The sequence below is a fragment of the Anthonomus grandis genome, chromosome 1 (assembly GCF_022605725.1).
Source record: "Anthonomus grandis grandis chromosome 1, icAntGran1.3, whole genome shotgun sequence".
Classification (NCBI taxonomy): Eukaryota; Metazoa; Arthropoda; class Insecta; order Coleoptera; family Curculionidae; genus Anthonomus; species Anthonomus grandis.
The window spans coordinates 33,207,949-33,235,213 of NC_065546.1; the positions used below are offsets into that span (position 1 = coordinate 33,207,949).

General features: G+C 33.5%; 1 protein-coding gene across 11 annotated transcripts in view; it reads left to right on the forward strand.

Annotated features, from left to right (window-relative positions):
- The window catches only part of LOC126740017 (uncharacterized), a 95,121-nt gene that overhangs the window by 51,973 nt on the left and 15,883 nt on the right, over positions 1-27,265 (forward strand). For 10 of the 11 annotated variants that reach the window (XR_007661772.1, XM_050445918.1, XM_050445925.1 and 7 more), the window contains exons 14-22: positions 1,293-1,403; positions 1,456-1,667; positions 1,723-2,008; positions 2,064-2,238; positions 2,480-2,716; positions 20,706-20,943; positions 21,006-21,149; positions 21,207-21,436; positions 21,496-21,678. Coding sequence is in view for 10 of the 11 variants with exons in the window: in XM_050445918.1 (XP_050301875.1) it covers positions 1,293-1,403; positions 1,456-1,667; positions 1,723-2,008; positions 2,064-2,238; positions 2,480-2,716; positions 20,706-20,943; positions 21,006-21,149; positions 21,207-21,436; positions 21,496-21,678 (1,816 nt within the window). In the remaining variant the exon portion in view is untranslated. Of the gene's footprint in view, positions 1-1,292; positions 1,404-1,455; positions 1,668-1,722; positions 2,009-2,063; positions 2,239-2,479; positions 2,717-20,705; positions 20,944-21,005; positions 21,150-21,206; positions 21,437-21,495; positions 21,679-27,265 lie in introns of those variants that run through there. The other variant, XM_050445939.1, reaches the window with a different exon arrangement.

Here is a 27,265-nt window from a genome sequence, read left to right on the forward strand (position 1 = left end):
GTCTCGAACTCTAAGCGAATCGGAGCCCGAGAACAGCTAGGAGGATCGCGAGATGAGTTGGAGTCTGGGAAGTGAGTGCGCAGCATGACCTCCAGTGACTCCCGCTCATTGGTAGTAAAGCCGCCATCTGGAAGTGACAGCGACCCCAATCAAATCTGTTTAGAAAACTTATTTATTAGTACTAGCCCTTACATTTCGTAACACGGAAACTTTTAATATTTCCAGGTACTCTTCCACCTATTTATCAAACTCTCCATTAATTGGATGTGTTAGAAATCTTAATCCTTTTGAAGTTGCGTTCAAAAAAGTTCCAACACAAACTTATTCTTTGATAGCATTAAGATATTTAGCCGACATTTAAGACAACTTAATGCTTAGTTCTTATTAGTTTACCGTAACCTTAACCTTCCGTAACCTTATTATAGATTCTTACTACTTGTACGTCGGTTTTCATAAATTTTGTACCTATATTTCTATATTGACTGTTATTTGAGGATTTTAAATTAAGTCAAATATTATTAATTCCTATTTACTTGTGAATTAGTTTGTATTAATCTATGCTTTTTGTTTTTTTTTAATTTAATCTCTATATTACTCTCTATTATACTCTCTCTTATTTAATCTATTCTGAAGCTTTTCTAATAAATAAATAAATAATTAAAAATATTGTTATTGGAGTATGGGTTTCTAAACCTCAAATTCGGTGGCTCTTGGACCTTTGCTAATAAAATTACCTCTAACTCAGAATGTTTTTGGGGTACATAAATTGCTCATATAGGAAATTATTAGGTAAGAAATACTTTTTCTAGGACTAAAACCCTTTTATGAATATTCAAAGTACTTCATCAAAATATTCTCAAGAATAATGAATAGTAGCTAAAAAACTTAGTAGCAGAAAAATATACCGCAAGCAAAATTTGCTCCGACTTGCCTCATTCTTAACCATTAATACATATTCATAATTAGGTTTCAACTACTCAAGGCCAGTCTCAGGCGCTAATCTAAATTAATCTAAGATATTTTTGAAAATATCTTAAGTGGTTCCGAAGTTATGCTTCAAAATATTCCTTAATGATTGAAAGTCTTGTTGGAAACTAAGGTAAAAAACTCAAATTCGGTGGCTCTTGGACTTTTACAGACAACATTGCCTCTTACTCATTTTTTGAGGTAGAAAAATATCTACCGAAACTGCTCTTGAGACCCTAATTGTTAGCTGAGAAATACGTTTCTACTGTTAAATCCATCTTCAGAAACTCATATAAAACAGTAATAAAAAATTAATTCATTATTAGATACTCTGCTACTCCGGACCCACCGGAAAAACCATCATGGTCCGACGAAGAGGAGCGCAGTGAAAGACGCTACTCCTCCTCCGGCTATTACGAGTCCCCGATGGAAAACGAGTATGTTTAGAATCTCTTAAAAACTGTCAAAAATAACCATTTTCTTTCTCAGGTTAAAGAAGCCAAACGAATATATTACAACGAAATGTAGAGAGGTTAATTTTAATTTAAGCACCTCCAAGTGCAGCAGATCAAAACAGGCAATTGAGGCGAACAAAACGGCCGGGATCACGGGAGAGAACCATAGAGGCAACAACGATAAGGGCAAAAGGTCTAAAAGTAGGGCTAGAAGCCCTATGCAGCAACATAAGAAAAACACACAAGGCAAATATAATATGGAATTACAATTTTATGTGAGGGTATAACATGTATTATTTAGGGCGAAGATCTCCTTACAAGGACAAAGCCTCCCCAATCGAGGATAAGGGCTACAAAGTAACCTCGGACGAATCTAGTACGGGCCAAGAATACCTTAACCCGAGAAAAACAAAGAAAAACAAGGATAACTTACGGCGCAAGTCTTTGCCACGGTCGCCTACTTACCAAAAGAACCAGAAGAAGAGCGATGTGAGTAAGTACCAGTCTAATAGCTTACCATCCAGCTTGTCCAGGAAGAAATCGAAAAAACACCCGAAGGGATGGCAACAGCAGGAACACCATGACAAGTAATAATATATATCTCAGCTGTAACTTATTTATTTACTTGTTTTTGCTTATTAGGAAGAACACGGAAGAGAGCCCCACGACGTCCACTAAAGATACCATCACTTTAAAGGCGTTAAGCACTGAATCCTTAAGGTCAGTTAGTCCGGGGAGCGATAGTGTTTTTTATAGTGATCCTGGTGGGCAAGCGTTGGCTGACCAACAAGGACATTGTCTACATTGCGGGAAAGAGGTCAGTTTGCTATCGTCAGATATATTATCATTTGTTACATGCAGTTCAGGTAATTTCCTTCCTCATTCAGGTAGTTTAAGTAATAATTTTTTTTTTGCTAAAATCATTCCTGATTTTTTTTAAATAGTTTTTTTTTATCCAGGTGACTTCTCATATGCTCCAGAATTTCGAAATTATTTAAATAATCTCCTCCGTGTATTCATTTGTCCTTAATCCTCAGAAACTCATTTATTTTTATCAGGTGGTACATGAGAATGACGGTGACACGCCCACGGCCAAGTCTCACCACGGCCACCAACAGCACCATCACCACCACCATCAGCAGCAATTCATCGTTCAACCTCCGGCCGGATTCGAAGACTCACCCAAAGTAAAAGTGGAAAAGCTGTTTAAAAAATTGGATAAACGACTGAAATCCGAGGAACGGGGGCAGGGCGAGCACCGACGTTACAAACGCACCTCCGATATGCGAGCCAAGGTAAAAGACCGTGATAATTTTTTTTATTGTATATTTAAGATCGAAGAGTAGTCAATCAAAATCAAAAAGATGAAAAGTCAGAAAAAACTCGTTTTTGATTCATCTGATGAGAGCACAGCAGCTGTAACAATGTATACCCTAAGACGATTTCTAAACAATTTTGCTCTATAATTAAACTATTATTTCAATATTTATTTATTTATTTAACGGTATCCACCAATTTTACATAAATAAAATACAAAAGATACTAATTAATATTAGTAAACTTAACTAGTTAAGCAGTTAACTTAACTAGTTAGCTTAATTAGTAAACTTAACTAGTTAGCTTAACAACTTAAGCTAGATAATAGTAAGACATAAATCAATCAAAGTTACAAATTAATTTAAAGAAACCTGTTGAAAGTAACTAGTCACTAATTAATTTAATAGAACTCTTTAAACTGCTAAAAGAATCGTACAAGTCAAGACTATACCTATCGAAAGAACGTTGCATTCTAGTTATAGGATTATGCTGTCCATAAGAACTACTATCAAAATCTACATAGAAGAGTTTTTTCAGCCTAGTCAATTTTTGCGCCCGAAAATTCAGCCTATTTAAAAGATAATCACAATCAGTCATGCCAGATATTAATTTAAAAATAAAGCATAAGTCTGAATTATTACGCCTTAACTTAAGTGGGTCCAAAGAGAGAACTGACATGACCGACTTGTAATAAGTATGACCATTGGCTAATGGAACCTTAAGTTTAAAAGAACAATTTCCTAAGAATTTATTTTGGACTTTCTCAATATTATCAATATGCGATTTATAAAATGGAGACCATACGGGATTAGCATACTCCAAACCAGAACGGACTAACGAACAGTACAGAACTTTATAGACAGAGCATGAGAAGTCTTGACTGCATCTAGTTATAAATCCTAGATTTCTATACGCTTTCTGAACTTTTTAGCATGAGACAAAAATGTCAACTTAAAATCGAAAATTACTCCGAGATCCCTAACTTCCGTTACCGTTTTTAAAATAGTGGAACCTATACTATCATCAAACAATGTAAGGTCGCGAATTCTTCCAAAAGTTATTGAATAACACTTCGGAACATTTAAATCTAAACCATTAAGGTTGCACCATTCATAGAGATTATGCAAGTAACAATTGACATTGAACATTAGAATCAACAGACAGAAACAATTTTAAATCTTCAGCGAATAATAAAAATTCACAACTTCTTACAAATAATCCTATATCATTAACAAAGATTTTAAAAAGCAACGGACCCACATGTGACCTCTGAGAACCGCCAGATGGCACAGAAAAGCTGCTATACTCTATTTCAGAAGTGTGTAGAGCAATAAAACCTCATTAGGTATGCAAAAGTGGTACCTGGTGATCCACCAATATTTTATGCCACTACCTTAGTTGGGTATTAGTTTCAATGTAAAATTCTTTCTTTTCGTTGATTGCAGGTAGTGCCACCCGGTTTTGGGTCAATTTATGAGTTTTGCCCATTGTTACCCACTGATAAACATTGAAAACGGTTCGCCAAAGGCGTGCAACTGGGACTTGTTTTTTACCTTATAATGAATGTACTTAAATGCTATTTTATTTTAGAAAGTTACCTTTGTTTAAATGGAATAATATATTTTTTTCACAAATTTATTGAACATAATATGTAGAGTAAAACAGTTGAAAATGTCACTTTTGGATCTGGCACTTTTTGAACAGTGTATAACAATTTTAAATTATAATAGATTGTAGTCTTCTTCGTCATCTGACGAACTGTCATCACCTCTTGACATTATAATTAAAGGATCGACTGTCTGATCGATGAGGTTGTCAAGATCCCACATTTTGTCCTCTTGCTTAATTACATGCTGGACTGCTTTTCGCCAATTCTCTGGTGTCGCTTCCGTAATGGCTTGATCAAACAGTAGCTTAACATCTTTCATTTTAAAAGTCGTGTTTTGTCTTGCTACAAATTCTTTTACCTGCGCCCATATCAATTCTATAGGATTTAGTTCGCAATGATATGGCGGTAAGCGCAGTACAGTTATATTATATTTTTCGGCTATATCTTCCACGGCGTATTTCATGAAACGAGTTTTGTGTAAGTTTGCTATTGCCAGCAGTTCTTTTTTTATCAAATTTGCTTCAAACGCAATACCTTTTGCAGTCAGCCAATCGATAATTTCTTGCTTTCTCCAACTTGAAGTTGGCGTCTTCTCTATTCGCCGTGAATGATAGCTTGCGTTATCCATAACCACCACCGAATTAGCCGGAAGAAATTTTATCATTTCACCAAAATACTCCTCGAAAACGTCTGAGTTCATGTCTTCATGGTAATCTCCTGTGCGAGTCGACTCAAAGGTTAGCAGACCTTCTTTTAAAAATCCCTCTTCGCTTCCAATATGTGTGATTATAAGTCTTTTTCCTTTTCCCGAAGGTACTTTAATACCCGTAGACAGGCCTTCTATGAAAGCTTGGCGAGCACTGGTTATATTTTTGTCTTGCCACATTTTTTGGACTATATAACCTTCGTTAATCCACGTCTCATCAAGATAAAAAACTTTCTTTTACTCCCTGCGGTACTGCTTGATACTTCTCAAGTATTGTCGTCTCCAACAAACAATTTCGTCGCTCTCCAGTAAAAGTGCTTTGCGGTTATGCTTTTCCCAGGCAAAATCCATATTTTTTAAAGTTTTCCATAAAAGTTTTCTACTTATCAACGGAATACTGTCATCTCGGCCAAGCTCCATTAAAATTTTGTCTAGGGTGGGTATTTCCTTTTTAAAATAAAAAGAGTGAACTTTTCTTCGAATTATACATTTAGCATTTTCATCAAGGACTTTTGTAGGTCGTCCTGGCTTTTGCTTGGGAGATTCCACTTGACCTGCTACTTTTCTTTCCCGCAACAATTTGAAAATGGTGGACTTTCCAATTCCACTCATTCGAGAACATTTTTCAAGAATTTCTTGCACAGTAAAACTAGGGTAATCGTGTTTTATGCAATCATGTACATTTAAAATAATAACTTTTTCACTCAGCGATAGTGGAGAATTTTTAGTACATCTTTTCGTTGGACTGAATACCTCAATTTTTTAAATATTGAGATAATAATATTGTGATTACACTACAGCGTAGCAGTGACTACTAACGTTTAAAATATGATTTAAAAGTATTTATAGTCTGTATATATTACCTGACCCATTTTTGCATGTTACAAAGCGTTAAAAGATAGGTACCTATACAAAAGGATTAAAAGTATTTATTTAGTATTTAATCTCTTTCAAAATAAAGGCATTTAATCCGTGAAAATTAAATTCATAAATATTATAAGTATTGTGATCTACCCAGTAGATAGTCCCTTAGCCAACAAATAACGTTTGATCCAAAACCCAAAGCTTGGAGCTTTGCCAGTAGAAGCGCATGATTAACTCTGTCGAACGGCTTCGAAAAATCCGTATAAACAGCATCAACTTGTGAACTCTTACCAAAAGCATTAAACAGATAATCTTCATAACATATTAAGTAACAGTGGAACGACCTTTTTGAAAACCGTGTTGACTGTTAATAATAAGGCTTTTACATTGGCATGACAATTACTTGGTTACCAGTGCATTCAAAAGTTTAGGCAAGGTTGACTGTATACATACTCCCCGATAATTACTGACATCACTAGTATTACCAGACTTAAATATCGGCGTAATATACGAATTCTTCCAAAAAGAAGGAAATACTCCCGACTTTAAAAACAGATTGAATAAAGTGCAAATAGGCTTCGACAGAGTACATACACGTTCACGAAGTAGCAAGCTGGGTATGCCATCCGGTCCCGCAGAAGTCTTGCTCTGTAAGCCAGGAATCTCATCAAAAACCTCTACTAAAGATAACTCAACTACAAATTTAACATCGAATTGATCCGCAACCCCTGTCATGTAATATTCAGGTATTTGAAATGCTTTATCAGAATATACGTTTGACAAATATTTGGCAAATAAATTAACAGTATCACCACCCTCATCACTAGTTTCATCATTAAAAAAAAATATGTTTAGAAATAATATTTGACTTTTTAACATTGCTTACATGTTTCCAGAATAACCTAGGATTTGACAACAGATTATTCTCGGTACGAAAAATATGACCGCTCAACACACTGCGTGATTGCCGAAGCCCAGAGAAAACCAAGTAATCACTTTGCAATTGAGACTCCTTAAACTTCTTATGAGCAATACTCTTACGTAAAACTAAGCTTCTTAACTCTCTTGAAAACCATACAGGAAAGCTACCAGTATTATAGGACTTAATAGGCACAAAATAGCTGATTCCTTCATACAAAAGGTCATAAAACTTATTTAGGAAAATATTTAGATCAGAAGTGTTGTTTATAAAGGACCAGTCGATAGATGCAAGGAAATTATTAACGATACAAAATCAGCATTTTTTAAGTCAAAAAACTTTACTGTATATTTCAGAGACTTTGACATATATGGTACTTAAAAGACACATTCATACGGAGTGTGTCGAGAGCCAGTCATTGGCAATAAAAAATCATCCGCCAATCCAGAAGACCCATTAGTATTAGAAAAACAAAGATCAAGAAATGTGCCTTCCGGATTTGGTAGCTGAAACATTTCTTTACCATCTAAGCAATTAAATAGCTGTCCAAGCAGTGAAGCTGGTGCGACATTCGAATACCCATCCGAAAAGGTAACTTTAAGATTTTGATTTTCATTAAACCAAGTGCAGCCAGGTAGGTTAAAGTCTCCTGCAATAGTAAATAAGCAATTCGGATGGGCCTCAAAGATCTCCAGTACTGTATCACAGAAAGCACTATATTGACCCATATCAGATTTTGGCGAAAGGTAAACTACACCAAAAACAATATTCTTAAGATTAAGTTGTACAGAAACAAAAACTTGCTCTAACGATGAACAAGAGTGTTTAATTATTCGCGGTTTTAACTCCTTTCTCACAGCGAGTAAAACACTCCCACCATCTTTCTTAGCACTTGTTAGGACACTTCTATCACATCTAAATACTTCATATGCCGTAAACTCCAATTCAGATAACAAAATATCCAGAAACAACCATGTTTCAGCCAACGAAATGACATCATAACTACATGCGGATATTGTATGCTTCAAATGCTTCAGCTTAGACCTCATACCCCCAGCGTTAAAATAATACATTACCAAGGAATCACTTAATCGTTTTTTGGACCTCGTACAATTCTGTTAGAGATTGATGGAACCCTATTGGTAAATTTAACTATCACATCTTCACCTTTTCCCTTTTTTTTTGCCAATTCGCCATAAACTTCTCGGATTTCATCACGCTGTAATTTGGTGAAATCCATTTTAATTACTATATTGCTACCACCTAATTTCTTTTTCTCTCTAAAACATTTTTGTACAATCTCGGTATTATTTAAGCACACTTTTATAGGCCTATTATTGGCTTCACGACGTCCAATTCTATAGACCTTAAAGGGCTCAATATGATCTATTTCCAACTTATTGGACATGGACAGAATATCAAGTACGAACTCCTTATCATGACTAATTCTATTATTCATATCATCAGAATGACGTTCCTGAACATTAAACATCATAATATGCGCTAATTTCTATCATTTATCTCAGAAATTATAATGGATTTACTATCCTTAATCTTATCATTTGTTGGTTGACTCCACGAGTTTATTAATTGTTGATTGCTCAGAAATAATAAGTTTATGCAATTCAATAATGCCGTTCATCAGATCACCAATGGAAGCATTTCTCTTAGACAAAATCTCAGGTAATGATATTATATCGCCCATTCCTATATTTTCCTGAACTGTCTTTATAGAACTAGAGCTTTCATTATCATTATGAACACCAATACTTGACAACCGTCTGTTGTTAACTGTATAACAAGAACTACACTTCCACTCATGACTCTTCTTCTTTTTAAAAGTCGAATAGATTTTGTCAAATTCGGTTTTGGAAAGATTAAAGCAGCCTTTGTGAAACCAGGAACGACACAAGCTGCATTCAACGGAAATTGCTCCTGATTTAATTACACTGAAAATTAAAATGTGGTAATTTTACAGCAAATTTAGTAGGTCATATGTTGCCAGCAAAAGAAGTGGTAAACTTATTTTAGTACTGTAAATTTAATATATCTGTAAAAATGTGAATTTTTTATTTTGTACATGTTTTGTTAAAGTAATGTCTAAAAGCTTAATTTCACTAAGTTTATTTTTAATGGTACATATACTAAATAAATGTAAACAAAACAACGTTAACATCCATATTAATACAAATTTTAATATAATTCCAAAACTTATGCGATTCCATATTTCTTGACTTTCAGGTTTGATGTTCTTAAAAAAAAGAAAAAACCGTAAGCTATTAAAAAATTATATATTTACAGCCTGTACTTACGTCAAATTGATAACAAAAGGTCGACAAATCTTTAAAGTAATGTGCCAGTATCCTCAGTGACTGCAGCACGATTTCGTCCTGATCTTCGTCAAAAATGGTAAACTTCTTATACTTAGCTTTTTGAGTCAGCTTTGGAAAATGCCAAAATATAGCTTTTTTAGAAAAAAGCACAGGCCATTCTTTTTTAATACTCCCAATTGTAGGCGGATCAGTATTTGTTAGGAAATCTCTTTGTTTGTTTCTTCTATAACAAATCTTTAAACTTGGTGTGGTCCAATACTATTAATAATTACTTTCGAATTACTATAGTCCATTTCTTAATCCGTAGGAGCACACGAAAGGGTCGATAGCCATAAAACGGTCGTAAACCATTGGCGTCCCACTTTTCAAGTACATTAAGACCTGAATGTTTTCATTTGTTGGGTTTATTTAATAGTACAAGAAATAGGCCAATTTTAGCCATAAATTCTTTGAATTACTTAAGTATCTAATGAACAAATTCTTTTTAACCCTTATAAGTAGATATTGTCTAGGTAGGTAAATATGGAGGTATAAGTATTATAGGTACCTAAATTGTGCAATCTTAATGCAAACAGGTAGTTATATTTTATGGTATATAATGTAGATATATCCTAAAAACTTAATTTATTTTTCAGTATTGTTGCGCATTTGTTGTAAGAATGTCAAAGTTTAGCCCCGTAGTGTGTAAAGGTGTTTTAGATTTTAAAGCAAGGATTATAGTACTAAACGTACATGATGCACTTGTGCATCAAATGCCTCTAAGTACTGTTAGAAATCTAGTTTCTACATGTGCCAATATGACAGGCATAAGTAAAGCAACAATTTACAGACTTCTTAGTAACAGAAAAAGTGAAAACCATGAGAACTTGCCTAAGAAGAGTGTAAAGAAAACTGCCGGTAGGAAGTCGATAGCAGTTGATGAGACAGCAAAGCATCATCAGGAGGACAGTACATTAATTTTATTTTAAGAATGAAATCCCAACTATCGACAAAATTTTGACACTTATAAAAGAAGACGAAAATGTACCAGAAATGGGAAGAAAAAAATTATGTAAAATTTTACACGAATTACATTTTTCTTGGCAAAAGCAAAATAGAAAATCTATTTTAATAGATAAAGAAGAAATAGTCTGTTGGAGAAGAAAGTATTTAAGGCAAATTAAGGAGTATCGAAAGGAAGGAAGAAACATTTATTATTTGGATGAAACCTGGCTTAACGAAGGACACACCGTGAGCAAGTGCTGGCAGGATAAAAATGTTGGAAGCTCCCGTCAGGCTTTTTTAGAAGGTTTATCGACTGGCTTGAAGTCTCCTTCTGGTAAGGGCCACAGATTAATAATTACACATATTGGGAGCTATAAAGGATTTTTAAATGGCGGTCTGTTTGAATTCGAATCGAAGTCAACTAAGGATTACCACGAAGAAATGAACGCTGATGGCGAAAAGGGGAAATAAAAAACTGGCTTACCGAAAAAGAAATACCGTTTGGAGATGACGCGATAAAAGCAGAGCTTCTGACAATAGTTACAGAAAATAAATCAAAATATAAAAGACACGTTATTGACGAAATGGCAAAACAACACAATATAACTGTACTTCGTTTGCCACCTTACCATTGTGAATTAAATCCTATAGAGTTAATTTGGGCTCAAGTAAAAGGATTTATGGCTAAAAATAATAAAACCTTTAAATTGAATGATGTGAGAGAACTTCTGAAAGCAGCAGTGGATAACGTTACCCAAAAAAACTGAAGCAATGCTGTGAATCATGCTATAAAAGAAGAAGAAAAGATGTGGACCCTCGATAATCTTCTAGAAGAAACTGTCGAACCCTTAGTTATAACAGTGAGAATGTCTGATTCGAATGAAAGCGATGAGAGTAATAAAATGTGTGATTTATATATTGATTTTTTTTTGTATATTTCGTAAACATTTTTATTATTATATGTTAATATGGTTAATAAATTAAAAGATCCTTATATTTATGTACCTTTCTTATAAATGACAAGATATGTTTGGAGAGTTGCATTTTTTATTGGTTGGTATTAAAAAAAATGAAGTTTTACAACATTTTTTTAAACATTTAAAAAACAATCAAATTGCGGTATTAATCAAATTTTTATATTTCATTTTATTTGCCATAGTTTTATAATGAGGCTTTTCCGCTTTTAAGAAATGTTTCTTGTTAATTTAATAAATATAGGTTATACCTACCAACCATACTTTTTTTAAAAATCTTTATCTAATAGATAATAGATAAAATCCAACATTATTTATAAATTTTTCATAACAGATAATTATTTAACTTAAAAATTAATATTAATAATCATAGTCGGGACGACACTGGCAACCCGTTTGTCATAAAAATGAACTCGAAACCATTGTTTCGAATTTTACGACCTATTGTATTTGAGACCATACAGGACTTTTTTTGCAGGAACGCTTGGTCTAATTAAATAACCTATTCTCTTGGTATTCATATACCAATTTCGATCTTGCATTTGGCTTACTAAGATGCAAGCTGCCTAACATTCGAATTTACATTCGTATTTCAATCAGTTTTACGGGCTTCTGTAATTTTCGTGACGTTCTGTAAGAGTGCCGGGTTTTTTAAACATATGGATTCATTTTTATGCAAAATGACTATATCGACAGTAAAACAGCTGTGATTTTCCTAAATCTAGTATCATTTAGGTTAATTTATTAAATATAGTAAATTCACATTCTGACATGGTAAATTTGCTTTAATTATAACAGTTAATACTGCTGTAAGATTGACGGACACATTTAGAGTGTACATTACTGCTACACAGTTCCATGACAAGAAACTCAAAATCACAACGAAAATAAATTAATGAAAGTCCATACTTTAAACTGTCGTTGACCATATATTTACACCTGACCATAGGAATTTAAAATAACTACAATTTGCAATGCGGACAGATGACTCGTTAGTTTTGCTATCTATCACAGCAGCAGGCAAAATGACAGTAATAAAAAAAACTCACGATCGTATAATAATATCACCGTAAATACACTTATAAGTACAAAGCGCATTCAACAATGAGCTTCTAATTAATTAGCCGAAAAACTATATTTCGTCTAAGAAGCTTTTTTATGAAACTCAGTTACAAGAAATCGGGGTCGGAGGGCTTTTTACGTGAGTCTCCATCGTTAATCTATATATGAACGGTGATATTAGTAAACTTGTTAAAAAAAAAACAGTATAAAAATAAGGAAATTTTAACAGAAATAATAAAAAAATTGTCGAAAGACTTCCCGTTTCGAATTAAAAACTTTTTCTTAAGATGAGTGGGAAAATAGAGAAATCATGTTGGTTTTCCCCCTCGACATAGACAGATTTATTTTTAATGTTTGAGGAATTTTGGATAAATAGCAAAAAATTAATCTAAAACTATTAGGTCTATGAAAATACATATTTTGGTTGCTATTAAAATCCCTTTCATATGAGCCATATTTTATGAAAATCAGTGAAAAAATGGGAAAATTATTATGGTGAAATTTGTGCTTTAATTTGGACAGAATTTCCGAAATTTTCTATTATCTCAGGAAACTATTGAATTAATAAGAAACATTTGTGGATACATTTTCTACTTGAAATTAAAAACCCATTTAATATGTTGTTTTAGTGACCTAGTTCAATTGTGTTATTTTTTAAGGGTTAAGTTGGATCCAAGCTGTTCAAAACTTTTTTTCTTTAATGCCAACGTTTCGGCCTATATTAAGGCTTTTTCAATGCCCTACAAATTAAAAAAAAAACATGGTAAAAAACAATTATAAACAAAGTTAAAAACATCCTGGTATACAATGGCCAAAAACAATATTAAAAAACATTAAGCTAAACTATTATGTTCTTCAATGATCTCAATTAAATCTTTAAAATATTTAAATAAATCTTTAAAATATGAGATGAAAATCAATAAAATTTGAAAATTTTAATGATTAAATGAAATGGGAACTTTTCATTACACTGAGTAAAGTAGAACATAACAAACAGCTGTATTTTTTTAACTATTTCATTTGGTTTATTTAGTGCTGGTGTGTAACCAACAAAATTAATGAATAATATTTTAAGCCGTGTTAAATCCGTGTCAAAGCCGGTTTAAATTGTATTGTATACAGGGTTTCCGGAAAAAGGAGGCCAATCCGCCGGCCACATATAGGGCAGACCAAAATAATGCGACTTTCGTAATGCCATTTTTTAATTGGGTGCTTGGTATTCAAAATACAGTATGTCAAAATGAGAAATATAAAATCGTTTTTTTAAAGTAAGTCGAGTGTTTCATAAGATATTAAATTAAAATTTGGTGTGAGGGGGTTTTTTGGAACGAGAAATTAAAATCCGTTCACGGATTTGCTATACCTTGTAGAGGGCGACACCTGCAGTATGTTAAAAATATTAAAACTTTTTTGATCCCCTGTATAATAGCAAGTTCTAGTAAGTTCTAGTAAAAAAATTTTTAATTATTAATCTTTTCTTGTAGAAAAAGTATTCTTCATAGTAAATGTCGGCCTGACAATCCGTTTATTAGATATCTTAATTTTAAAATCCAGATACATTTTAACAAGTTAACAAAATAAACGTAAATTATTTTTTCTAAATTAATGCTAAATTACTTATTATAATAAAAATCATAGAATGATCCTAAATTATTTGTTCTACGTGACCTCCATTCATTTGTATACAGATACCAGCCCTTTTTATTAAAAAAAATCTAAGGCTTTCAAAAACATTTATAGCAAAATGAGCCGGAGCACCGTCGAGTTGAAACCAAAGATTTTGTCTTAAATTTAGAGGCAAATCATCAAGCAAATCGGGCAGTATTTCTTGTAGAAACAACAGAAATGAATCACCAGTCAAATTACCTGGTAAAATGACAGGTCCTAAAAAAATTAAAAAAAAAAGTTATCCACAACACCTGCCCAAACATTGACTTTAAAATTTACTTGATGATGTGTCTCAACTAGGATTCTCTTCAGCCCATATGTGTTCGTCAGTAAACAGATTTCTATTATTCATTTTACATAAGTATCTACAAAAAACAAGTCTTGCCTCGGGATCTTCGGGTAAAAGACCCTATACCCTGACCCTTTTTCCGGACACCCTGTATATATTTTAAAAACTAATCAAAAATCTTTTGAAAATTCTTGACGATTCATATAGGACACTTCAGCGCATGCTACTGTTCGATTTGTATACATTTATTATTGAGAGTTTCACTGGCAAATGGAAAGAGACTTATGAGTCTCTAAGATTCTTCACCGAAATTCGTCTTTACTCTAAAACTACTGAGTTTATTATTGATATTTTTAAATTTGGATTTAAAAACCCTTTCTTCAGAGGTAAATCTTATAAAAATTAGTTGAGAAATAGGGAAATTGCGGCAATTTTTCTTTTTGACTTTAATTGATTTTCCAAAATCTCCTATTATTCCTAAACTATTAAATAAAAAATATGTAGATACATTTTCTGCTTGGAATTAAAAACCCTTTCTTATAATGAAATGTACTGGAGTCTGACCCAGCATGGCCGCCCTTTGCACTGCGACCATTGGTGATCTCTTGTGCTTCTCCTGTTCCTGTCTATCGAATAGGTTCACGATACTTTTCTAAAATTTATTAAAGATTAGGTTGTGATGGATCAACGTATTCAGAAAAAAATTGCAAAAATTTGACGTTAAAATATACAGAGTATTCCATTGACCATGAGCAGAGTATCCAAAACAGTGGTCTAAAAAATTTTTTAAATACGCCACTGACTTTTTTAACCACTTATTTTTTATTTCTATTTTATACAAGGCCTGAGATATAATAACATCTCCAAAAGTGAACATTTTCGTTTTCGCTCTGTATTTCAGGACCAAAAGTGGTTGAAATATTTCTGTATGTGGCTTTATAAGTTTTACAAAAAAGTGATATAGATTCGCGAAAACCGCAAAGTCTATCTTAACCCTTTCAAGCTTTGTGGTGTCACCATGAAACAACCTTTTTAATAATTTATCACGGCGCTGCGGAGCGGTTATCTGCCGATACCACCGTATAAGAAGTAGCACTATAATACCATCTAGTAGGAAAAAAATAATTTAAATTCATTGACGGCCTTTGCTAACAGCTTGTTGTTTGACATTTATAGATTTGTGTTTGCAGTTTGAAGGTCAATACCGTTCGTGGTCATAAATTGAGTGTTTATTTAAAAAAATAGACACTCAATTTATGAATGAATGGCGGGTAAGTACCATACTATACAGTGCTTTCATTTCAAAACGATCCACCCTTAATAATTTCTTAAAAAAAAAAAAAAAAAAAAAAAAAAAAAAAAAAAAACACGTCAAATTAAATATACAGGGGGACGTTTTAATTATGCATTTACTGACGTTCTGGCAATCACCTCCTCACCTCCAGCTAACCTCACTTTAATATGTCAAATGGGAACCCCCATCATGTGATACATCATAGTAAGGAGCGTAAAATTCTCTATTCAAAGGTACCAAAAAAAATGAAATTGGTGAATGTGTAAAATAAAAAATTATAGTTAGCAAAAATGTCTAGAAATAATGAATATTTTATTTACGCCAAACTTTGGTATGTCAAATGGCTACCCCATGGTGTGATACATTATTTTAAAGGGCATTCATTATGCTATCAATGGTTGTAAAAAAAATAAAATTGATTGACCAAGAAGCAATTAAAGTGTAAATCGGTAGGGTAGAAAAACAAATTTAATTAGTTTAACAAATTTGTTTTATTAAATGATCAAAATGCGCGCCGTTATTAGCAAGACAATAAAAAAGCCTATTTTCAAACTCCTTACGAACATTGGCAAGGGTCTGCCCGCTAATTTCTCAGCATTCTTCAAATATTCTATTTTTTAACTTCTAAATACTCTCAGGTAGGGTTTTATAAACTTTACTTTTTAAGTAGCCCCAAAGAAAAAAGTCTAGTGGGGTTAGGTCCGGAGACCGCGCAGGCCATTCGATTGCACCACGTCTGCCAATCCACTTCTCTCGAAAATTTTCATCAAGCCACTCTCCATCTACCAAATTGTAGTGCGCGGGAGCTCCATCCTGCTGAAAATGTATATTATTTTCATTCAGTAATATAGCACCATGTTGATTTTCTATAGATTAGATGATGGAAGGGTATATTGCATTTTTTAAATGGCTTAAATAAATTTCGCCAGTCAAATTTTCCTCCAAAAGAAATGGCCCGATTATTTCATTCCCATAAATTCCTGCCCAAACATTAATTTTTTTGGGATATTGGGTATGTCCTTCCCGAAAAACATGCGGATTTTCATTATCCCAGTGTCTACAGTTATGTCTGTTCACCAGGCCATTTAAAAAAAAGGTCGATTCGTCACTGAAGCAAATGTTCTTCAATAAATGGGGATCGTCGTCAATTCGCTGGCACATCACTTCACAAAATTGAATTCTCCTATCAAAATCATCTTCTCCGAATTCATGAAGAATATGAATTTTATAAGGAAAGGATCTGCATAGTTTTTCAGCAAATTTACTTTGATTTCCGTGTTAGCAGATTCATACGCTGTACATGTTGGACATTGATCCTTTCGAGGCTTATGGAATAATAGATTAAAATGAGAATTAAAAATATGGCGATAGAATGACTCCTTTAAACATTCCATATTTTCTTTGGCACAATCTTCTTGGTATAACCTGTGCATCTGCTTTAGGTTCAATCACGGATCCAAGTACATTTTTTTGAGTCTTTTCTGCAGTAATGAGAAGAGACTGTAGGAAATTTCTGAATATGTTGTTTTAAAAAATTTTCTGCATCTTCTGATTTAGAGGTACCATAACCGCCTCTCTTATCTTTTTCTGTGGTGTTACTATTTGGGACACGTTTTTTAATGGCAAAATTCAGAAATCCCTTTTTAACACCAAGGGTATTAAGTAGCATTGTTCTACATACATTTATTCTAGAATCCTTAATGCACAGATAAAATTTCATAGATTTGGATCTTCTTAAGTTGTTAGTGCCAGTTGTTCTTCTTTTACAATCGATAACCTCTACCAAATTATTTAGGAAATCTCGTTGCCTATCAACATTTGCAAAATTCCAAAATGAAGTAAAAATATTTATCCTTTCTTCCTGGCTAATACAAGTTTTGCATATAATCCTAAATTGAAAAAAAAAATATGATCTACGTTTAAAGAAGTGTCAATCTTATTCCTACCTGCAAGAATTGTTGCATGGTTCACCTAAGAACCTGCCTGGAACGTGATTTCCTTTTGAGTTTATATATGGAATTCTTATTGTCTCTGCGAACATTTTTTTTCCAAAAAGTGGGACATCTTTTCTTTTTATTTTTTGGTTCAACTGACGTATCTTTTGGTATTTGATTAGTATTTCTAAGTACTACGTATTTGTCTAAGGCACCATCAACTAAAAAAATTATAATTAACACCAAGAGTCATTACTGTTTTTTTTAACTTACCTGATTGCTCACTGGGAAGATCGTCTGCATCTTTAATAGAGTCATCTGAACCAAACACAGTTCCAAAAGTAGCTATGTGATTTTAAACATATTTGGACCTCATAAAATAATATGAAGAGTAGATAGACACTTTTCAAATTGCCAATTTTGGCGCCAAATTTAAATTTATCGATATAGCCCCTTTTGGAACTATTAGAAATCCTTATTTTCAACAAGGCTATGTAAATAGCTCAAAAATACAATTTTTGAAGATAGCCACATTTGGAACCAAACCATCGATTTATTGTATTAGGTATTGTTTTATGTTATATCATAGGCACAAGTGATTTTATATATTTTTATTGGTTGCTTTGAATAAAATTAACGTGGTGTCAATTGATACCACAAAACAATCAATACCTAATATTTTCCATGATTTTGGATTTTTTCTTTGTATGTTTGGCGGTGAGTTTATGTAATTTCTGGGTGTATTTTTTTGTTTTTGAATAACTTGGTTGTTTTGCTGGGTTAGTTGCTCTGCCGTCAGTTCGGTAATTGTGAAGTTTGCGGCGGGATGGAAGTCGATGAAAAAACTATTTAGAATATTGGTTGGTGGGCTAGTATGTTGTTGGTATGTTTGTTTATTGGTGGGCATATACTTTTGTTTTTGATTCAATTATAAGTTAGGTGCCTACGTGGATAGTGACTAATTGATTGGGGATTTTGTTTCAGAGAAAAAATGGTCTTACAAAGAATTTGAAAATCTGAGATATGAAGAGTACATGAATATATTTGAGGAAATACCTTCAGGAAATAAATCTGAGGATGATCAAAATGGGTCAGATGAAGATATCATTGATGTGGATGTGCACCACGCCACTAATAAAAATGATAATGTTGGTAATCTCCCTGAGAGGGCCTCTGATAGTGATAGTTCTTATAGCGACGATGACCTCATACCCCTTTCAGATTTGTAGAAAAAACTCAGTTTAGATAAATTTGTTTGGAAAAAAGTTGCAACAAACTACACGGCACCCCAAGAATTTACCAAGGATTCTGGCCTTGCAATATATCAGATGACATTGAGCTCCCTGTTGAGGTATTTTTGTGTCTGTTTCCGGACAGTTTGTTTGACCACATCGTCTTCCAAACTAATCTGTACAAAACACAAGCAAGCGCCCGTTCCGGAAAACTTTTCACACCCACGAATACTATGGAAATGAAGATATTTTTTACGATAAATATACTTATGGGAATAAAGCATCTACCCTCCTCTTATCGGGACTTCTGGTCGAAGCAGATTGAGCTTCGGGATAACTATATTTCAAATTTTATACCCAGAACAAGATATGATTGGTTGTTAGGAAACGTTCATTTGAATGATAACCTAACGCAGCCCAAACGCGGAGATCCCCAATACGATAAGTTATATAAAGTCCAGCCTATTCTACAGATTCTATCAGAAAATTATGCAAAATATTATAAACCAACGAAACACGTTTCCATCGACGAATCAATGATTAGATTCAAAGGACGATCTTCCCTGCGCCAGTATATGCCGAATAAAACGATCAAGCGTGGATATAAAGTCTGGGTTAGAGCATCAGAGAGTGGATATGTACTTAGATCATTTTCAAATTTTTACGGAAAGAATTGAAGAAAATGCAGAAAAAAATTTGGGTGCCAGGGTGGTAACTGACCTTACAAGATCATTAGTGAATGGTCATCATTTTGTCTATTTTGATAACTATTTTACCTCTTTAGTGCTTTTGCGGCAACTAAAATTAGATAAAATATATGCCTGTGGAACAATTAGGCAAAATCGTGTAGGAATATCAACTGATGTGAAAGAACGAGGCAACGAACATTGAAACAAGGCGAGAGTAACTTTCGAGTAACAGATGATGGGATCACATTTTGGAAATGAAAGGATAAAAGAGTATTTGCAGTAGCAAGTAATTTTCACATGCCGGGAATAATAGAGCCCGTTGAGAGAAAGAAAAAGGATGGAGAGAGAGAAACGATTGCATGCCCTGTCATTGTAAAGGACTACAATGCAAATATGGGATATGTTGATTGTTGATAAAATTGATATGCTAAAATCATGAGCTGGATAAAAAAAGTCGAAAATGGTGGCACAGAATTATGTGGCATTTTGTTGATGTCACCATAGTCAATGGATATATTCTATACACTGAAAGCTGTAAGGAAAAATCCTTAGATTTGAAAAGTTTTCGTTTGTGTGTAGCAAGTGGGTTGGTTGGTGCAGCTTCTGAAAATCCCCGAAGAGGTAGACCAAGTACTGAGATGCCCTCTAACAAATTCAAAGTAAACATTCCTCTGGAAAAGCGCACAGACCAAGCTGCTCACATGCCAAAACATTCGTCTTCGAGAAGATGTGCATTTTGCAGCACAAAAGCGGAACAACACCGTACACGATGGTCGTGCAGTACCTGCAATGTCGGTTTGTGTCTCACTGACAAAAAAAATTGCTTTGAAAAATATCATAGCAAATAAGTTGTAAGTTTTTAGTTTAAACTCCTTTTTATAACATTATCTTAATTAAATATATGTTTCAGACATATCTGCATTGTATAATTTTAGTGCTTGGTGGTATCACCATGATACTAATTCCTTTTTCTCTAAATGGAAAAATTATCTGTTATTTTTAATGTTTTTGAGATCTTATCACTTAATTTTTTTCAGCTTTAAATGAAATAGCTTCAAAATTTAGAAATATGCCTTGAAAGGGTTAAAAAATGACAGAGATACCCTGCAATCTGTCATGGGACACAGTGTACATAAGGTACCTCATTTTTTAAAATAGGCAAAATGTGCGCCTCCTACCAAGAATTACAAAGATCGCTCAACAAACAACCAAGATTAAGTCGAACATCCTGGAATTTCTTGGTTCTTATGATGCAGTTTACCTTAATATGTTGGTGCAAGTTTTTTTCTACATATACTTTGTATAGAAATTTTTCTATGACAGACCTCCCTAACCCTAAATCCTGGACCCCCCAATGCTGTACTAGACTATAATCGAAATGCGGGAACTTAAATGAGTAATTTCACTTAGTCAGAAGAACGATGCGGGGGCGCAGCAGCGTCGTCATCCCAACGAGGGCGACTACGGCCCATGCAGAATTCGCCATTCTGCAGCAAAGAGCATCTCGCCTCAGCCAACAGTAGCCCGAGCATCCTGCCGGGAGCGCCCGAGGAGGAAAACGATCAAGGACTCTACGCCGCCTGCTACGAACCCTCAAGGTGGTTACACGTCGACGAGAAACAGTCCAATGGGATCCTTTCACCATCCGGTAATTAAGTTTCTTAGACCCACTCCTGAAAGTAATTGTTAATTTTGGGTTTTAATTGATAGGATCAGAAGGAGACCGACGCTGCTCGATATCAAGCACCGAGTCTGAGCATGAGCTGTGCAAACGGTATCAGGGGATCGTTCACAAGAACGCCCATCGAAAACCTTATGTAGATATGTACAAACGGTTACATTTTAAAACTTTTGGTAAGTAGATCTTTATTTATCCTGTTCAACTACCATTTTGCAGTACAATATTTCCAGATTGTGATAAAACGATCGTCGTCCAACGTGAATCCGGAGAATTTGGGTTCAGGATTCACGGTTCTAAGCCAGTGGTGGTAACCGCGATCGAGAACGGTACCCCGGCTGAATTATCCGGATTACAAGTGGGCGATATTATAATTACTGTGAACGGTGTGAATGTTTTAGATAAGAGTCACTCGGATGTTGTGCAAATCGCTCATGCGGGGAGCGATATTTTAACTTTAGAGGTATCTAAATAATCCGTCATATAATCAGCATTAGTTAACATCAATATATGTATTTTTAGGTTGCTCGAACCTCTTTATCGCCCTGTCCAACGAAAAAAGGTGTATTGGAACCAGGAGAGGTTCTTAGCGGGTACCTGTGGAGGTTGAGCGGACACGGTAGAGGTTATAAATCCAATAAGTGGATCAGGAGGTGGTTCAGTTTGAGGAGGAATAGTTGTCTCTATTTTTATAAGACTGATACTGTAAGTTTAAAAGGAAAAAGGGCCTAGAACACACTAGTGATATTTTTTTATGTAGCTTTTAAGCTGCTGAAGATATTTTTTTAATTGTACAATATTAAAGAGCAAAATTAATTGCATATGAAAAAGCTGATGCTAGGTTACAAATTGCTTAAATAGATCGATTCTAATTTCGGATTAATTTTTCCATAATAAAAATTAAGTTTTTTTAAGGTTAAGCGGAAACCTTTAACTCAATACTCAAAGAAACAGGAATTCCCTGACGAATAATTTAACTAAGCTCAAATCCTTTAGATTTAAATTTATTAAAAATTTTTAATTAACCTCCCCATTTTTCACATAACTTCCAAGCTATTCAAGATATTTTTGTAATTCTTTCACCGCATTATAGTTGACTCTATAGTTAACTCTTCCAAAAATAGCCTTTTATTGTGTTCAATCGTCAACGGTCGAGTTTAGGTATAGGACATAGTACATGAAATGTACTTAGAATTTGATGTAGAACCTAAATCTAAAATAAAAAATAGGTGTTTACATTTAAAAAAATTACGTTGATGACCGTAACTTATTTTTGGGCCACCCTGTATACATAAAATTATAGTAAGAAAACCCGCAGGTAAAAATAAAAATCGACATGTCCGAGCGTTTTTTTTTTGAACATACCCCTGAATTTTAAATGAATTTATTCCAACCTTTACGTTCGCACTGTATATATATAGGGTGTCTCGTTAGTGCGATAACGGACGATAGCTCCTTATACAGTGATACAAAACAAATTTTTTTTATACAAAGTTACTTTACTGTCTGGTGGTGCATAACATAAAAATATTTTTGGATATACAGGGTGATTCATAAATGTGATATGAGACACAACTTTTTTAATTTAAATGGAACACCCTATATTTTATTGCATTTTTGGATTGCTTTAAAAATTCTGCATACTTTTTATCAAGCATCGTCTATACCAAAACTTACCCGTTTGTGAGATATTTAATATTTTATCAAAAAATCGACGTTTGCACGTCTCCACAAAAACAAAAATAATTCACTCATTTGAGATCCTACAAGCCAAATCTTTTGTAGGTTGTTAGTGCATACTTATACTTACTTTATGGTCCTATGAGAATTTGATAATATTCTACAGGGTGTTCGCAATACTCTATCCAAAACCAAAAAATGTAAACAACCATATCTTATTTTTTTCAAATGGAATCACCCATATTTTTTTATCTTAAAATATTCCCAATGTGATAAGCTTTCTTTTTTGTTAAGCATGTCCTATACCTATATGTAATAGTTATCGAGTTTTTTACACTTTTTCCTAATTTCGCCCTTAAAATCCACAATAGTCGCGTTTTAATTTAAAAGAAGTTTGCTTAGTTGGCCATGGAAATAACAATTGTACAAAAATCAAGCAATTACTTTGACAGAAGATTTAGTATTGTCAGTTTATCACTAAAGCGAAACATTTTTGCATTAAAAATGAATTTTTCGAAAGAAGATATGGTGAAAATGATTTACTGTTTCAACTGTTTGGATGCAATTGAGGTAACTTTACTGTTTATTGGCAAGCACAGTTAGATAATTCAAAAATCCACTGTTAACAGAATCACATGTTTTTATGTAGTTTGGTGTTGATCACACAAACGAATTCGTTTAACAAAAGAACTGCTTACTTTCTGTAACATTTTTCTAGTTACTTCTTGAAAAACATTCCGAATTCTTTGCTTCATGTTGTTTTTGGTGGTAACAGGCCTTTGATAAACCCGATTTTTCACAAACCCCACAAGAATCGAGACCTCACAAAAATCGAGTTTTGTGAGGTCAGGAGATCTGGCCGGCCAAGCAACTGGTCCTCTCCTGCCAATCCATTTATTTCGAAAATGGTCATTTAGATGGGCCCTCACAACACGGCTAAAATGAGGAGGCGCTCCATCTAATTGTAGCCACTTTCGTCTTACTGTATATCATCCAGCTCTTCTTCGAATTCACTGCCCCATCAAAGAAATATGGTCCAAGAAGCTTTGTCCCAACGATACCAGCCCATACATTAAGTGACCATCTATGTTGATGATCCAGTGGTATCACATGCCTTGGATTTACATCGTTGTAATAATGGAAGTTGTATCGGTTGAATGTCGCTTCATCAGTGAAAAACACAAAGTCAAAAATGTCTTGTTGCAGTTAGATTTGATGCAAAGCCCAGCGGTAAAAGTTTCGGCGATTAGCAAAATCTTGATCGCTTAATTCTTGTACAAGCTGTACGTGATATGGATGAAATTCATGTTTCCGGGTGATTCTAACAGTGGATTTTTTAATGTCCAACTGCCCTTCAATTTGCCTACAAGAGACATGCGGATTTTCTACTAGGGCTTGCATAACAAGCATTTCATTTTTTGGGTTTGTCCCTGTTTTTTGTTTTTGTGACATTTTATAATTTAAATTTTCAGTTCTTTCAAATCTCTCCTTTAGTCTTTCAAATGCCAATCGATTTGGATGTCGTTCCGCATTTCATCAATTGCTTGATTTTTGTACAATTGTTATTTCCATGGCCAACTAAGCAAACTTCTTTTAAATTAAAACGCGACTATTGTGGATTTTAAGGGCGAAATTAGGAAAAAGTGTAAAAAACTCGATAACTATTACAGATAGGTATAGGACATGCTTAACAAAAAAGAAATCTTATCATATTGTGAACATTTTAAGATAAAAAAATAAGGGTCATTCCATTTGAAAAAAATAAGATATGGTTGTTTACATTTTTTTGGTTTTGGATAGAGTATTGCGAACACCCTGTAGAATATTATCAAATTCTCATAGGACCATAAAGTAAGTATAAGTATGCACTAACAACCTATAAAAGATTTGGCTTGTAGGATCCCAAATGAGTGAATTATTTTTGTTTTTGTGGAGACGTGCAAACGTCGATTTTTTGATAAAATATTAAATATCTCACAAACGGGTAAGTTTTGGTATAGACCATGCTTGATAAAAGGTATGCGGAATTTTTAAAGCAATCCAAAAATGCAATAAAATATAGGGTGTTCCATTTAAATTAAAAAAGTTGTGTATCATATCACATTTATGAAACACCCTGTATATCCAAAAATATTTTTATGTTATGCACCTTCGACAGTAAAGTAACTTTGTATAAAAAAAATTTGTTTTGTATCACTGTATAAGGAGCTATCGTCCGTTATCGCACTAATGGGACACCCTGTATATTTTGACACTACGGTGAAATACTAAATTAGCAAAATTTTTTCAAAGAGCGTCATTATCGTAGAGAGTTGAAATTATATCACTCCAATAAAATTCTAAATATTTTCTTAACTATTAGATTTTGGGATGGGACATATACAGGGTGTTTGGCGGAGGGTTAGCCAAACTTGGTGGGCATATAGATAGGCTCAGATAAAAGATATTTTCTTAATAAACTTGTGTTCTAAAAGTCTCGGGTTTTTTTATATCATTGATTTTGTGTTATTTTCAGGATTTTCAAAAAATTATATCTTTTGACATCTTTAAATTTTTTCAGCATATTTTTCACGTTTTTTTTTACATTTGTATTTAGTCTGTAATGTATCCTGAATCTAAAAAAATCAATATCAAGTACAAGTAATACCGAAACAATTCGTTTTGAGCTCAAAAAGTTAATACAAGTAGCAAAAAAAGTTATGATAGGTAACTTTAACTTGACGCAAAAAAAAAATAAAATCTATCAAGATGTTCAGGTAGTTTTAAAAACATCTCCAGTTAATACTCTTTTCAATGATATACGATGTTTAACACAAAGCCGACTAACTTGCCACAATTCATGACTTTAAAGGACAATAAAGTAAAAAAAAATGTTTTTTTAATTTTATGTATTTATTTCAAAATTACAAATTTTATTAAAACTCCGCTCCCCTGGCTCTAACGTTGCCCTACGTCGCCGACGCATTTCCACTGTCGTAAGACGAAGCCGCATCTCTTTTCTGATAGTTTGAAAAGCGGCATCGATTCTTTGAATGGTCGAATGAGGATTGATCATGGAACATGCTATGGGATTGTTGTCATTTGGCATTTGTTATTTGTAAACATGTAAACATATGCCGAGGACAAATGTGCTAAAAAAATATAAAATCTTAATTTCTGTCTATATACACAAAATTCGGATAGGTAGTTCTTATGAAAGTTACCTTTACTTCTCCCAAGGAACCTAAAAAAATAAAAATATACGGGGTGTCTCATTTAAAATTCTGGTGTTAAAGTCGGTGCAGCACTTTTCAAACACCCTGTTTAAAATTACTTTATTACTCTTTGGTACATTCGTTGCTTGAGTGTACGTCTATAATTTGGTCCCCTTATTATGATTCTCATATTGAACGCCTTGAGGCTGTACAAAGAAGATTCTTAATATCCCTTAGTTATACATAGAGCTGAAGTTTATATTTTTCGCAATTATTACATCGTCTATAATGCTATCAGTGCCCAATTTAATATCCTTAATCTTAAAGGCAGACTGCATTATTCTGATGCTTTAACGTTTCATAAGATCTTAAATGGTTTATATCATTGTCCTACCGTCTTGGAAGCAATTCCTTTTAACACCTGTCAAAGAAGGATCAACACTCCTATGTTTCGTTTACTCTTTCATTCGGCCAACTATGAGTGTTTTTCTTTACTGACTAGGACGGCGTTTCTTTAATGAAAATAGTTTGGATTAATTTTCCAGCGGCTTACGGTCATTCAAATCAAAATTAAATAATCTTAGACTTTAACCCACGTTCCTTGCATAGTGTTGAGTTTTTAGCCTCGTTGATGATTGTTTTTTCAGAGGTTTTATTCTATTTTATATTAATTCTAGTATAATATTTATATTTGTGTTTTTATATTATCTAGTATTTTGTATTATGTATTATTGTTTTTGTAAACTGGCTCTGCCGTATATTGAAATAAATAAATAAGTTCGTCCCCCAAAAAGCCCAAATCCCATCAGATTTTTGGGACCAATTGAACTTTTTTGGTTTTTATTTATTCTTGGGCATTTGCCCGTATAGCTTCGAAGGTCTTTCGGATATTTTTATAATTCTTTGACGACATGATAGTGACAATCTGTATATTATTTACATCTACAAAATATAATCCTAAATTGAACATTGGCATAACTAAAAAACTTTTGGTTTCAAGGAAATTGTTTAGCAACATTTTTATAGTATTTCAACTACCACATGACTTTGTGGCATGAAAGGTACAAATTGATTTAAAATTTAGATATTTTTTTCTTTTATTTTTTAAACACATCGATTAGTATTGTCACTTGGGCGTTTTCTTAAATAACAACTTTCTATACAAGGGTGCCTCAAGTGGAAACATAAATCGTCAGCATTATTTTTTTTAAATAGAGCACCCTGTATATTATGACGTTGTACACTTCTACGATATATTCTGAATACTTTTTGTATAGCAAACCATATGCCTAAAGTCAATGGTTTATCAAATATGACGTAACAAAATAATAAAACCTGAAATTAACACATAATTTATTTAGAAGAAACTCAACAGACTTAAATCCATTTACAGAGTAGGTGGAACTTAACTGTCACTT